The sequence below is a fragment of the Actinia tenebrosa genome, unplaced genomic scaffold (genome assembly GCF_029948245.1).
Source record: "Actinia tenebrosa isolate PJP-AT-01 unplaced genomic scaffold, QUT_ActTen_1.0 PGA_scaffold16__25_contigs__length_10494907, whole genome shotgun sequence".
NCBI lineage: Eukaryota > Metazoa > Cnidaria > Anthozoa > Actiniaria > Actiniidae > Actinia > Actinia tenebrosa.
Genome location: NW_028292576.1, coordinates 9,294,831 through 9,310,342, shown reverse-complemented (window position 1 = coordinate 9,310,342; position 15,512 = coordinate 9,294,831). Strand labels below are relative to the sequence as shown.

Genomic DNA, 15,512 nt, shown 5'->3' with positions numbered 1-15,512 from the left:
TCAACTATATAAGCAGAGTTTCGCCCTATTATCAACACACATGACCATAAACAGAGAAGATTGAATACTTCTTATATCATGCTAGTAAAAGCCCGCTAGTTTGAACCTCACATCGCGCTAAATTTTTTGAGACCAACAGTAGGTTAGATCAGCAGAAAACCTACCTTGTAAGACTACTTTCTTCCAAATTTTTTAATCTTAATTGCTTATGAGAGCATTGTATCAAGGTGTGAAGGAAAGCCAAGGAGTAATAACCTCAATTCTAGGGTTAATGGCTTCATTCCATGTCATGTTGTGGGAGACTAGGGAAGCCACCATTGGTTTACCAGTTGTAGCTTGCTTACTAGAATATTATCCTTTACAGATAGTAAAACATTCACAAACAAACAAACCAGAGGGCTGTTACACAGGCTATGCATCATATTTACACACACATACCTTTTGTGATGCTGTTGCCAGTTGGGTTCCCTGTTGATTCACAGCCAGGCAAGCCAATTCTCCCTTATGAGCATTGATAGTGAAAGGTGCTGATGAGCTGTCAGGCTGCCTGTTGCTAAGATACTACAAGAAAACAAGAACAAAATGAAATGTGCTACTTTTACTACAATTTCTAGCAGTTGGGAATAGGCAATGTTTATTTTGACATAATTTCTGACTTCTTATTCTAGCTAATATTGTTCAAGTATAGTACTTCATGTAAAGCACAAAGGCATGTGGTGAATAAGAAGGAAATTTAAACATCGTGTAAAAAAAAACCAGTTGTGTCAAAATGAACCCAAAAATGGAAAGAGCACCTCAATATTAGTAAGAATGTTGTGACGTATTATTAGGAAAATTGTATTGGATGGCCAGATGCATTGCTTTTGCCATCAAGCTCATCATGTCGTATATGTCCTATGAAGACTGCTTGATTTACTATTTAAAGGACTTTATCATACTAACCACAAGCTGTACGCTTCCACACTTGTGAGCTGGAAATACCAGCAGAGGTCTCTCAGTACTTGGACTTACTTCACATAAACCTAAATAAATTAAGAGTGAAGTATTTCTGTTCAGTAATACAAATCCTAGCATAAGGTTTTATAGCCTCCTTTGCAGCCATTGCTTGACGACCCTAAGAAGGGCTGCAAGGGCTTTGGCATGGAAGGTATAGATAGTACGCTAAGTCAACCAACCTTTAGGATTGTCTCTTGTGTCAAAGTACAGTACTTTTTGAGGGTCATTGGGGAAAGTATAGACATGTATTTTGTTCTTTAGAACAACAATCAGCTGATCTCTTCTCAATCTGACCGTCATTACTGGTGAGCCATAAGTGAATTCAAGAACCATCTTCTTGCAGGTATCATCCCAGATGCAAACTATATATAAAAAAAAACCAAAGTATTCAATCTAAGAAACAAAGTGTTAGGACAAAGAATACTCCAGTTTCAAATTCTCTGTTGTTCAGGGTTAGCCTCGGTTTTTTGTAGAATATTCATGTGTTCCAGTGAAGGTGTGTGAAATTTCAAACTATATGTATTTTTGAAGCATACATTCTTTACATTACCAATGGTGTTTGTGAATATTTAACACTAAAAAAATAATAACTTCGAGAATGTATAAACACGAAACACAACGCAGTAATTTGGAACTAGCATCAGAATCAGAATCGCAAGGAACATGTGCAGGCTCAGTGCTCAGAGCATAAATGGGATACCGAGTGCATATGTTGCTTCTGATTCTGATTTTGTTGCTAGTATGATGTAGGCTTAAATGATTTTTGGTCCTGTTATACTGTGAGGTACTCAATAAACTAAGGTAGTAAGCATGTACCTTTATCATTTGAGAATCTTGCTCCAGGGCCAGTGCCAACAATAGCAAGTAGGTTTGTTCTGTACAGCATGTGAACTTGTGATATCTGGTAGAGCTCAGTTATGTCTGGAGGTTAAAAATTACACAAAAACTCATGAACACAGAAGTATTTTCATTAAATTATAGTTATAATTTGAAGAACAGTAATGGAGAAAAAAATACAATAGTTTGATTCTTGGATGTGATTACTAATTTTAAAAGTATGGAGACTTTGCACCATCACGTGATGGCAGCCATGACAGGAAGCACAACAACAGTCTCATTCCCCTTAGAGACTGAATTCTTTCTCAGGTATAGTTAGATAAGGCCAAATTCAGTGGTTCCTACCTGTTGTCATGACTGCCATCACATGATGGTACAAAGCCTCTATTGTGGGCCAGCATGGGTCCCACATTTTACTTGCATTTTTTAGTACACAAAAACTTTCATATTAGTTTGTTTACTAGGAAAATGCATATGACAACTTGGATATTCCATGGTAAGTCACAAGAAGGCATCAAATAATTACGCAATCCCAAATTATTGAAAATGCCTGGGTATTTACTCAATAAATTCAAAACACAGCAATGCTTGAAGAGAAGTAGCAATGGATACTGCCAAATAAACAACAATATTACTGCATAATTATTTCTGATTGGCTGTATTTTTACGTTTAATAAAGTGGGATAAATAGCATACAATTCTTTGATTGCATGTTACATCATCCCAGCCATGTTGGTGCCATTTAACAAAAGTATAAATGGCACCAAAATGGCCGCCATGTTTTTGGAATACTTGGAATACATTTTTGTAAATCAGCATGACTGCTGAAAGACTTTCTGTGTTAATAAAGTTTAGTATTACTATATTTTATTATAATTATTTACATTTTAATCATTTACCTATAATTCTGGTTTTTTCAGCCAAGGGATCTGTGTTGTACACTCTAAATCCACCATCAATAGTCGACACAAAACATCCTATTACAAAATAACAAGTCCAACAAAAACTAAATATAAATATACATTAAAGAAGGATTGCTCGTATCAAATGAGGATTAAGTTACTTATATTAAGATAGACTAAAAGGAAAACAGTTATAATCCAAAAAATGAGGGGAAAAAGTGTGGATTCTACAATTTCCAAATGACGACATTTTTCTTGGTCGTATGATTCAAGCTTTCAAAGCAAGCACTACAAACACTAAATATCGGAAAAAAGGATCTTGTACATTAGGAAAGTCTTACCATGGTCTTGGTTTAGTGCTATATGCGTAACTGTACTTAGCATTTTAGATGTTTTTTCTGTTTTTATTCACAGATCGCTTCCAGCTTCCGCCATTTTGGTGTTGTTTTGCTTAGCTCAGCAGCCGAGCCAGCTAGATGAATTCCTTAGGGAGGGGAGGGACGGTAAATTTACGGACAGAGATAACCTGATTGATGGCGGACGTGAAAGAAATCGCAATTTTGAAGGACTTTTCGTTCGAATATGTATGTGAAAATCAAGAGTATTTTAAGCTTAACAGAGAATCCAAAGGAAAGGGATTTGAGAGGATCAACGGAAAGTGAGAATTGCTTGTATTTTGTGTTGAAAAGGTCAGAAATGTTTCAACTTCGTTCCCATGCAGGTTGATCACGATCATTAATGCTGTCAAATACTGTCGCGAGAAACCGCAGTATATACTGTACTTTTTAGTTTACGAAATGTTTATTTTTAACGCTGCAAAAAATTATATCTTTTGCTATTTTAAAGCTATTGATGTCATATTGGATTATGAAGCAAATCTTTATTTTTAGAGATATAGGACAAAATCTAGGATTTCACTTCCAGAAGTGTTGGGTATCGGGTACCTGATTCAAAATAAAAATTAGACACTTTTTTAAAATTCAGCATCTTATTGTTTGAGCGCGCGCACGTTCGTGGGCTGAAATCGAAATTTGAAGAGTAATATAACCACTGGCAGCCCACTCGAAGTTCCTGATCACGTGCTCTATTATTCAAGTGAAACATCAAAACTCGTAATTATAGTATAAGAGTTCGTATAGGTTTTGCACAACCACATGAAAAAGAATTCAATTACCGAGAGCAAAGGGACTTTATTGTTCTGCCATCTACAGGCAGTACAAGCTGTATTAGAGAGTTTTAGATTTACGTTCACGGCAAACGTGAAACGTCAGTTGACCAGTAAAAAATTCTAATGATGAAAAGGTAAATTATACACCGTGAAAAGATGAAAAAACTTACTGACGTTTCGGACGCTAGTCCTTCGTCGGAGTAAAAGAGAAAGAAGTGGTAGAAAGGAGTGTATATATGATAGAATAAGACAAAAGAAACCAATGAGAGCAAGGTAGGCAAGGAAACAAAAACAAACAATCAAAAGACAAAAGAAAAGGTTAGTTGAAAATAAAGCGTTCATTAATCCCGTTGGGACTAAGAGTGCCCAATAGGTGAATAAGCCGCATTTCTTTGGTCTTGCGACAATCATTGTTGCCGTTAAGCAAAGAAAGACCGAAAACAATGAAGTCAGAAAGAGAATGGTTAGCTAGATTAAAATGGCGGGAAACTGGTTTGGTGGGATCGTTATTGCGAATATCATAAAGATGATTGCAAATGCGATCACCAAGACGGCGGCCAGTCTCGCCCACATACAAAAGATTACAGCGGGTACATTTAATACAATATACAACATTAGAAGTGGTACAAACAAAATGGTCAGTGATTTTAACAGTTGATTTAGGACCGACAACAGAAGTGTGAGAGACTATGTGAGGACAAGTATAACAACGTTTACGAGAACAGCGAAAAGTACCAGGTTCTTTGTTAGAGGGAAGAACTCCCTTGACCAAGAAAGAACGGAGATTACGATCACGTTTATAGGAAAAGAGAGGGCGGTTGTTGAAAATAGCAGAAGTGCGAGTATCAGAGTCAAGCAGAGAAAAGTTGCGGTTAACAATGGGTTTAATGGAAATGTTAATAGGATGATACGTAAGAGTGAAGGGAATGCGGTCATTAGAGGGACGAGTGTGAGGAGTGAGAGCGGTGGTACGATCAATAGTAGAAACTTTACGAATGGCGCGATCAATAACATGAGCAGGATAATTACGCTTAAGGAAGAAGGAACGCATCTCAGAACATTTAACAGAAAAATCAAGATCATCACTACAAGGACTAGCGAAGGACTAGCGAAGGACTAGCGTCCGAAACGTCAGTAAGTTTTTTCATCTTTTCACGGTGTATAATTTACCTTTTCATCATTACTGTTTCATTAGAAACACCGACGCAGCTCACACTAGTTTTTAGCTAGTTATATCTTTTTATTACTATATACTGCGACCATTTTTATTCTATTTCAGATGCCGAACATCATCAAGGAACTCCGCAAGGAAATGGTAAGTTTTTTATTTCCTTTTCCTAACATTAGCTCTAATCTCGCTCTCAAACTCTTTAACCTTACTCTCGCTAAAACACGCTTTGTTAGTCATATCTATTTCATTGGTCGTTGTCTTCATGCTAAAGTCATTCCTGTTGGTTTTCGTGTTAAGTTTCATGCTTCTAATTTTGGTGTCAACTCTACTCAGTATTTTTCCGATGTTTCTTCTGCTTGTTCCACTTTCTCTCGCTCTGTCATGCGTTCCACTATTCGTAGTATGTGCTGTAAACGTGATGCCCTCACTCTTGATACTGCTGCTTGCCTCAGAGACTTGTCTAATGTCTGTCCGGCAGTGTTAGTTTCCTCCATTCGTAATCACATTCTTACTCTTAACCGCCGTTTGTACCAGTCTTTGTTTGTTACTAAGCGTAATAAGTTTGTGTCTCTTGTTGGTTTTGATCCTTTTACACATGTTGAACATAGCAATCACAATGTCTTCAGTCATTCCGTTGTCACCATTCCCGAAGATTTACCTCTTTCTGATTCTGAAGTTTCAGTTCTTAGCAAGGGTTTGAACTTCGTTCCTCTTGCTAAGAAATCTGATGAATTTCAGGTCAAGAAAGACTCTGAATCTTTTTTTCGCCGTACTCGCCTTAAAGCTTTTTTCTCCGACTCTTCTAACTCTAACTGTGGACGTGATGTCTTTGAGCGCCTTTGTCCTCGTAAGTCTAACTGGGTCCCTCCCGAGGGACAATTTTCTTCTCTTGATCTTTTTGTCAATAAGTGTCGCCGTGATATTTCTAATCTCAATCTTAACCGTAAACTCAGTTATTCTAATCTTTCTAAGGACGAGTGGTTGGCTTTACGTCAATTACGCAATCGTTCTGACATTGTTATTAAGCCCGCTGACAAAGGCGGTGCAGTTGTTGTCTGGCGTTCTGACCTGTATAAACAGGAAGCTATACGTCAACTCTCTGATACTAATTTTTATTGTGAAGTGGATAAGGATCTTACCCCTGACAATCAAAAATTAGTTAAAGACACTGTTAACTCTTTCATTTCTGATGGCTCTTTACCCTCCACTGCTAAAAACCTTTTTGTTATTACTCCTCGTACTTCTCACGTCTATTTTCTTCCTAAGATTCACAAAGCTAACAACCCTGGCCGTCCTATTGTTTCTGCTTGTAGTTGTCCTACCGAACTCATCTCTAGCTATCTAGATTCTCTCATGCTGCCTATTGTTCAGTCTTTACCTACTTATATTAAGGATACTAATCACGCTCTTAGTATTTTTAACGATTTTCGCTTTCCTGATAACTCTTCTAAGCTTTTGTTTACTATGGATGTCAAATCTTTGTATACTGTTATTCCTAATGATGAGGGCCTTCGTGCTCTTCAGCATTTTTTCGATCTTCGTCCTGTCCTCGAGCCCAGCACTCCCACTTTGTTACGCTTAGCTGAACTTGTTCTTACTCTTAATTGTTTTTCTTTCGGTGATCGGTATTATCGGCAGATAAACGGTGTTGCTATGGGTACTAAGATGGGCCCTAGTTATGCCAATTTGTTTGTTGGTTATATCGAAAACCTTGTTTTTCAACAATATACTGGACCTAAACCTGAGTTTTTTGGACGGTATATTGATGATTGTATTGGTGCTACTTCTTGTTCGCGTAATGACTTAGATTCTTTCATCTCTTTTGTTAACTCTTTTCACCCTGCCTTAGACTTTACGTGGGAGGTTAGTGAAACATCAGTCACTTTCCTTGACATCTTGCTTAGTGTTAATGACGACCGTCTTAGCACTAGTGTCCATTACAAACCTACTGACTCTCATTCTTATTTACTCTACTCGTCTTCTCATCCTAAGCACACTCTTAACGCTATTCCGTTCTCGCAATTTCTTCGTCTTCGTCGTTTGTGTAGTGATGATCTTGATTTTTCTGTTAAATGTTCTGAGATGCGTTCCTTCTTCCTTAAGCGTAATTATCCTGCTCATGTTATTGATCGCGCCATTCGTAAAGTTTCTACTATTGATCGTACCACCGCTCTCACTCCTCACACTCGTCCCTCTAATGACCGCATTCCCTTCACTCTTACGTATCATCCTATTAACATTTCCATTAAACCCATTGTTAACCGCAACTTTTCTCTGCTTGACTCTGATACTCGCACTTCTGCTATTTTCAACAACCGCCCTCTCTTTTCCTATAAACGTGATCGTAATCTCCGTTCTTTCTTGGTCAAGGGAGTTCTTCCCTCTAACAAAGAACCTGGTACTTTTCGCTGTTCTCGTAAACGTTGTTATACTTGTCCTCACATAGTCTCTCACACTTCTGTTGTCGGTCCTAAATCAACTGTTAAAATCACTGACCATTTTGTTTGTACCACTTCTAATGTTGTATATTGTATTAAATGTACCCGCTGTAATCTTTTGTATGTGGGCGAGACTGGCCGCCGTCTTGGTGATCGCATTTGCAATCATCTTTATGATATTCGCAATAACGATCCCACCAAACCAGTTTCCCGCCATTTTAATCTAGCTAACCATTCTCTTTCTGACTTCATTGTTTTCGGTCTTTCTTTGCTTAACGGCAACAATGATTGTCGCAAGACCAAAGAAATGCGGCTTATTCACCTATTGGGCACTCTTAGTCCCAACGGGATTAATGAACGCTTTATTTTCAACTAACCTTTTCTTTTGTCTTTTGATTGTTTGTTTTTGTTTCCTTGCCTACCTTGCTCTCATTGGTTTCTTTTGTCTTATTCTATCATATATACACTCCTTTCTACCACTTCTTTCTCTTTTACTCCGACGAAGGACTAGCGTCCGAAACGTCAGTAAGTTTTTTCATCTTTTCACGGTGTATAATTTACCTTTTCATCATTACTGTTTCATTAGAAACACCGACGCAGCTCACACTAGTTTTTAGCTAGTTATATCTTTTTAGTAAAAAATTCTTTTAAATTACTGGAAAAAAATCGCAAAAAAGTCCAAGTAGTAGAAAAACAAAAGAGTATTTGCGCTTGGTGAGAAGGTTTGTAAAAGGTAAAGTAAAATACAGGAAAACTATGAAAACGTGGTCACGTTTGCCGTTTGCGGGGAGGAAAAAAAGTCAATCTAAAACTCTCTAATATGGGCGCCGACACGTGATGGTGGTAACTCCTCTATTAGTAGCAACCGTTCTTAGTGTCACGCTCTAACCTAATTAGTATTTTAATGTATAGAGTGAAGGCATTTAATCTGTGAAAGAATAAATACTAGAAAACGTGTAATAGTCAAATAGAGACAAAAACAAACAAAAAACAAAAAACAAAAAACAAAAAAACAAAAAACAAAACGAAACAAAACAAACAAACAAAAAATGGAATTCTGGAGTCAAGTCTACTAATATTATATATCAGTCTTTTATTTCTATTTCACAGGTTTAGTGACTTCACACTATATGAATATTGTCCATTTTTATCGTAATTTATATTAATCATTAGGTGGACTACTTGTAAACTGGCGCATATATAGCGTTGACGAACATTGACGTCAGGAATCTTTTCTCATTAAAATTTGCCAACCGCAATAATGAAGATCTCTTTGTTTCAGTAGCCAATCGATCTCTGGTTTCAATAGGTGACTTCAGCGCAAACTTTGCTATATATAGCTAAGCCTACGTTTTATTCTAATTTTTATTCTATTCTATTCTATGTCTTCCAAAAGCTGGTCCTTTAAGCAAATGTCTTTAGTGCCTCTTTAAAGTCAATTTCCTCATCTTCTAGAAAACTTAAGCGTACAAATATCAGTGATCGAACTACGACGTTGCGAGAGGACTCAATACGTAATATCACATTTTTGGCTTCTTCCGTAACAGGCACTCGATATTCAGGTGTATCGGGTTCGCCATCCATCGGATCGTATTTGACTACTGTCGGTTCGTACGACTTGTAGCTTTTTGGCTTACAAAGGGCTTTGACGAGGACGCACCACCTAGTCGACTCGGAGAAGACACGCTCAGAATAAGCGGCGTGACCGGCATACATAATACTAGGAGATACAAAGATAGCAGCCGCCCAGTTCCTTATTCCAAAATGCTCTTCGTTCAAGGCATAATGTCCCTCTGGTGGATTTATTCCGTTAGAACCAGATGGAAGAAACCCCTTCTCCAAGATGGGCTGCAAATTTTTGTAGCGAGTTCCATGCCATACGGGCTCCCAGGTTTGGATAATGTTATTCCACTGTGCTCGTGTAGACGCGTCTAGAGATCTAAAGTCACGAACAAGCTCCTTCGCGATTACTTCTCCGCGGTATTCAACAAAACGAACACTTGTAACAAGGCTCTTTTCCCTGAGTTGCGCAACGAGGGACGATATGCAATCGGTTGACGCAGCCTGGAATAGACCTTTCATCTCGTCAGTGGCACATTCTTCAAGGGCAGTATTTCCAAATCCGTTCTTTATATTTGTAGCTGCACCATGTTCAAGTAGCAGCCCAACAACTAGTGTATGACCAAAATAGGCTGCGCCATGAAGAGGTGTACTGCCATCTCGCTGAGTCTTGTTAACCGACGCACCTTTTGTCAAAAGTAGCTTACTTGTGTCGTAAAAACCAGACTTGCATGCGAGGTACAGCAACGTGCGTCCATGTTCGTCCACGTCATCTATATTATTTAATTGTCCGCGGTCGATTTTAGAAGCCAGTGCTTGTGTGTGACCAGCTGCTGCGAGTGTGAAATGGTCGAGTTCCCTGACGAAATAGGTCAATTTATTAAGTCTACCTCGCTGGTACCTGTCTGCCGTTGAAGTAAGAATGTGATTGGCTATAGAGATCATTGCGCGGTTCTGCCGCGAAGATTGGTGGATTTGATTTCTAAAAGTTTGCTTGATAACCTCTCTTGAAGCAACGGTCGGAAGACCCAGAACATCATATGGATTAAGTGGGAACGAGATGTTGACATGTCCTCCACCAGCTGCATCATAAGTTATCAAGGAATACTCTTCGCTTCTTTCTCTTTGAAAACGATAACGATTACGCCGAGATTTGTTCATGATACGGCCGATAAATCAAAAACGTACCTGAAATATGAAAACAAAAGGGACAAGTTAATAATTGCACAGTTCAGTAACACGTTAAAGAAAGTCCGGACGCTGGGAGAAATTTTGGATGGCATTTTACGTTTCTAAATACTGTATTTCAGTTTTTAGTGTTGTGAACTGCGGTCAAGAACTTTATTTGCTCATGGGGCTTCTATGATTATCTTATTTCACCGCTTTCGAAGGTTCTGATTTTTGTTCCGGTGGTTCCGCGTTCTTTTGGTTCCGGTGTACCAGATGTTATTTTCAAAGCTAGAAAAGCATATGCCACTGAGACATTGATTTGTAATCTTGGAAAACGCAATTTCTCATCCAGGTTTTAACACTAAATTGTTAGCTAAATACCAAACAACGATTATGGAGAAATTAGTAAACGTGGACAGCTGTTTCGGTCTGTATTGGGCTTCGTCAGCACGGTGTATCTAGTGAGCTGGTAGAATCCCACGAAAAATAGTACATCAGATGTGGCGGTATTAGTTGTTTCGGATTTCTATGGTTTGGGATCTCTGTGGCACAGAGGTAGCTGTTTATCGATAGAGCTCAAATTCTGCTTCTAAAATCTCTCTCCAGTTGTCGGTCTGAAAAAAATTGTTACTTCTGCGAAAAAGCCTCAAAAACGCTCGTTTTGGGTTTCGAAAGTTCGAAGGTTAATGCGGAAGCACGAAACCTCGGAGTTATTTTTGACAGACATCTTACTATGTCTAGTCATGTGAATAATCTAAGCCGCACAGCCTCATTAGCAATTAGAAATATTGGTAGAATTAGGAAGTATCTTGATCAAACGAGCACAGAACGCCTAGTACATGCTTTTGTGACGTCTAAATTAGACTATTGCAATACCGTCTTGCATGGTTTACCTACAAAGCATTTAAATAAGTTGCAGTGCCTTCAAAATTCAGCTGCCAGACTAATAACTAAAACTAAGCGCAGAGAACATATAACTCCTGTTTTACGTCAATTGCATCCCCTGCGTCAGGACCATGGTCAAACCATGGTCAAACATGATTAAAACATGTTAGAACATGGTCAAGCAAACATGGTTGACCATGGTTTGTCCATGATGTGACCATGTTTTGACCATGGTCAACCATGAACGTTAAATTGCACAAGTTTAACCATGGTCAACCATGGTCAGTTAGTGTCTTGCTATGTAAAAGAACAACCATGGTTTGACCATGGTCAACCATGTTTAAAAGCAAAATCAATACCATGGTAGACCATGGTCAACCATGTTTGAAAGCAATATCAATACCATGGTTTACCATGGTCAACCATGTTTGAAAGCAAAATCAATACCATGGTATACCATGGTCAACCATGTTTAAAAGCAAAATCAATACCATGGTAGACCATGGTCAACCATGTTTGAAAGCAATATCAATACCATGGTTCACCATGGTCAACCATGTTTGCAAACAGCATCCCTACAGCATGGTCAAGAAAAACCTACATAAATATACAATATCAGGGTGCAAATCATACTGAGCAGTAGTATAATTCACTCATTAATAGAAGGAACAAAATAAATAAAACAATTATTGCCTTTTCAAACAAATATTTGCACTCACTTTTTTAATGCAACAGAAAATAATTTGAATACAATCAGCATGTAAATATTAGCCAAAATTTTTGTTTCTACACTAAAGTTACTATCATGAAATTTGGTTGGCCTGGTGCTCTTTTGTCCTGACAACTTACTGTACTTTCTGTTCAATGCTTAGTGCACATCTACAGTATGGTAATAATTTTTAGAATTATTTATATTTTTTCATATTATAATACACTCAATAAAATAACTTGATTATGTATACAGCCAATCTGTTTATGCATTTTAATGTGCTAACTAGAATTCTTTTAAAGAAAATTGATCAAAGAAACAGATAAAATGACTTTGCTTAAAAATACTTTTTCCATACAGTTTTGTTAAGTATAAATGAATAATTGCAAGACCTTCTCGAAAAAATTCATAATTTTCTCACTAAATGAGAAATAAATTGTCATAAAGAGAGAAGTTCACTTTGTAATAGCTTCTGCAAGACTTTTTCTAAGTATGTTGTGAATTTTGATTCCCCACTATGATTCCTGGGTTTTTAGCCTATCAAAATATTTTCTCGGCTCTGTACATTACTTCTTGTAACAGATCTTTCTTGAACCTTAAAATCAATGTGGAAAGATATAAAATAATTAATGTTCTGTAATTGTATATGAGTTACGTGCACTTGCTAGCATTCTGGTTCGCTATATTAATTCCCAAAGAACTCCACAAGAACGTAAACGATTCAAGTCGTATTTCGAAACATAAATGTTGTTTCACGCTTTCGAAAAGCCAGCCAGGCATTCAGCTTCATTGACAAACCTCATTAATATGCTTAAAGCCACGAAGAGCAAGATTCCAGCTAGTTAACTACAGAATAAATTGGGTTTGAATAAAAAGTGAAAAGCAAAATAAGAGTCTCAATGTACATGCCTGATAGTGATTCAATCCATGTCCTCATGATCAGCCACCGATTTTGCAATCCAGGAAAGTAAAAATTGAACCCATTGCACGATATCAAACTCTTGCTGAGCAAATCCAGCTTCCAAAACTCATAAAAACTTCTTTTGAACAGAGATTATACGGCATTTTTCTCTACAAGAAACGGTTACCGATGAATAACAACATTAGGCGCCAAAACACAGACTATGAGCCCGCGTACATACCGGCTAATCACCAGTCCACTCACGGTCACAGTACAGTTTCTTAGTGGAAAGAAACAGGACTTGCAAATGTGTAAAGATGGTTTGAAGATGTTTATATTTTAAATGCACTGGAAATAGTTTCAGCAGTGGGTAACAGTAACAGGAAATAAATAAATATATTTTTCAATAATGTATTGTGTGGAAGTTTATTCGAAATGCACTGGTAATCTAAGATATGGATTTCAAAAACGATTTTTTACATGATGTAGGTAAAGGTTAACTTTTAAAAAGCCTCACTTACATACTTACTTACAACTATATGGTGTTAGTCTCTTGTTAGTTTCTAAGGAAAAAGTTGACATTTTTGCTAGCAAATGGGTAGAGAGTTATGATAACTCAGATATTCTGGCTGACCATGGTTGACTGTGTACCATGGTCATCCGGGCATTAACATATTTTGACCATGGTTGATAGTGTAACATGAAAATTGATTCTTATGTCTAAATGTTCCTTATATATTGACTGTGTGCCATGATCAGCATTTTTAACACTTTGACCATGGTTGACTGTGTACCATGGTCATCATTATTAACACTTTGACCATGGTTGACTGTGTACCATGGTCATCATTATTAACACTTTGACCATGGTTGACTGTGTACCATGGTCATCATTATTAACACTTTGACCATGGTTGACTGTGTACCATGGTCAACATTATTAACACTTTGACCATGGTTAACTGTGTACCATGGTCATCATTATTAACACTTTGACCATGGTTGACTGTGTACCATGGTCATCATTATTAACAATATTATTATCAATAATGTAAACCAATTTTATATATATATATATATTTAGGAATTAATTTTTAGATTTAACATTCATTATATTTTCTCATTTTTTGATCGATTTAAGTTTTTTTTAAGAAAACCAAACCCAATGTCTTTTGACCACGGTTGACTGTGTGCCACCGTCATCATTATAATAAACTTTGACCATGGTTGACAGTGTAACATGGTCATGACAATGAATACAAATTAAACATATTTAAAATATTTAAACATTGATTTTAGCTTTTGTTCCTTATATTTTCTTATATTTAAATCAATGTATGCTTTTTTTTTGGGTAAAATCAAACAAAATGTTGTTTGACCATGGTTGACTGTGTGCCATGGTCATCATTATTATACTTTGACTGTGGTTGAATGTGTAACATGGTCATGAAAAAAATGTAAATTGAATTAATTTAGAATATTTAAAAACTCATTTTTAGCTTTTGTTTCTTATGTTTTCCCATATTTATATTAATTAATGTCTTTTCTTGGTAAAATCAAGCAAAATGTATTTTGACCATGGTTGACAGTGTGCCATGGTCATTATTTTCTGATCATGCACCAACATCTTTAAACAGTTTACTAGAATCTTATACAACTAAGCGCGCTTTACGCTCTGCTTCTAAGAGGCTATTGATAGTTCATAAGTCATTTACATCTACTTATGGCGACAGAGCATTCTCATCGCTGCGCCTAAGCTCTGGAATAACCTACCAGAAATAATAAAAAATGCTGAGACTGTTAAACAGTTTAAATCTTTAGTCAAAACATATCTTTTCAAAGAAGCTTTTGACTGATCTATTGCGTCCTTACGAAATACAGATTATGCTATCTTATTATGCTATATTAATTTTAACCCTATATTTGTTTTAACCATACTTTTATATTAGCTATATATTAATTAATTTGTTTTAGATTATCATTATTATAATATTTTAGTCTAGTTATCTATATATATATTGTAATTCTTATGTCTTAATTATATATTTATTTTTAACTAGAGTACAAACACTAAAAGTGTGCAACACCTTGCACTACAGTATTTAGTAGTAAATAGTGCTAATTAAACAATAGAAAACAATAGGATTAGCAAAATGTAGCAGTATTTAGTGGTATTTATGTTACACACTTATAGAGTGATTTTCATATGATCGTGAAAGAATAGGCAAACTAATAGTTAGTAGTAGACTCTAAACCAATGATTTTCTTTTGTTCTTTATCAACTATTACAAACTAAATGGTCTATTTTCTTTCACGGTCATGTGAAAATCATTCTAGTGTTCGTACTCTATCTATCCTAGCTATTTTTGTCAACTTGTAAGGCTTTTAAAAGACATTATCGGTTTAACATTATGCGAAAAAATGCGATTCTTCTGCCTAAAACCACTCATGAAACGAGCTGAAACAGCACCCAGATAACGTATCAGATGATGTCTATGACCACATCATAAAATATGAAAGACAAAACCATCAGAAACCCCTTAGAATCAACCCTACATGAACACGAACGCTTATCATATCGGTTTACAATACACTGGAATGATTTCACTCCTGTATCTTACCTTGATCGAATTGAAATTTCAATTTTCCAATGCATTTCGAGCCCAAACAAGTCAAGTCTTCTATATACGTCGGTGCGGCGTCAAATATGATCAAGCTTGCTTTGACGTCACATGCAAGGGGTGGGTTCAGATATGGCATGTTGTATAAAATCTG

General features: G+C 36.7%; 1 protein-coding gene and 1 long non-coding RNA gene across 4 annotated transcripts in view; both read right to left on the bottom strand.

Annotated features, from left to right (window-relative positions):
- Nucleotides 1–15,512, bottom strand: part of LOC116289404 (WD repeat domain phosphoinositide-interacting protein 4) — a 23,359-nt gene extending 7,847 nt beyond the window's left edge. Inside the window, exons 1-6 of one of the 3 annotated variants that reach the window (XM_031696315.2) lie at nucleotides 15,359–15,512; nucleotides 2,733–2,810; nucleotides 1,813–1,917; nucleotides 1,176–1,358; nucleotides 943–1,022; nucleotides 439–561 (exon numbers count right to left, since the gene is read on the bottom strand). In XM_031696315.2, the coding sequence (XP_031552175.1) occupies nucleotides 439–561; nucleotides 943–1,022; nucleotides 1,176–1,358; nucleotides 1,813–1,917; nucleotides 2,733–2,810; nucleotides 15,359–15,497 (708 nt within the window). In that variant the 5' untranslated portion in view covers nucleotides 15,498–15,512. Of the gene's footprint in view, nucleotides 1–438; nucleotides 562–942; nucleotides 1,023–1,175; nucleotides 1,359–1,812; nucleotides 1,918–2,732; nucleotides 2,811–3,076; nucleotides 3,208–5,212; nucleotides 10,261–15,358 lie in introns of those variants that run through there. The other 2 variants (XM_031696316.2, XM_089031162.1) reach the window with 2 other exon arrangements.
- On the bottom strand, nucleotides 11,836–13,852 carry LOC116295929 (uncharacterized). Its single transcript, XR_016119961.1, has 2 exons — nucleotides 12,746–13,852; nucleotides 11,836–12,431 (listed from the first exon to the last, which is right to left on the bottom strand). It is a non-coding gene; the product is annotated as an uncharacterized LOC116295929 (long non-coding RNA).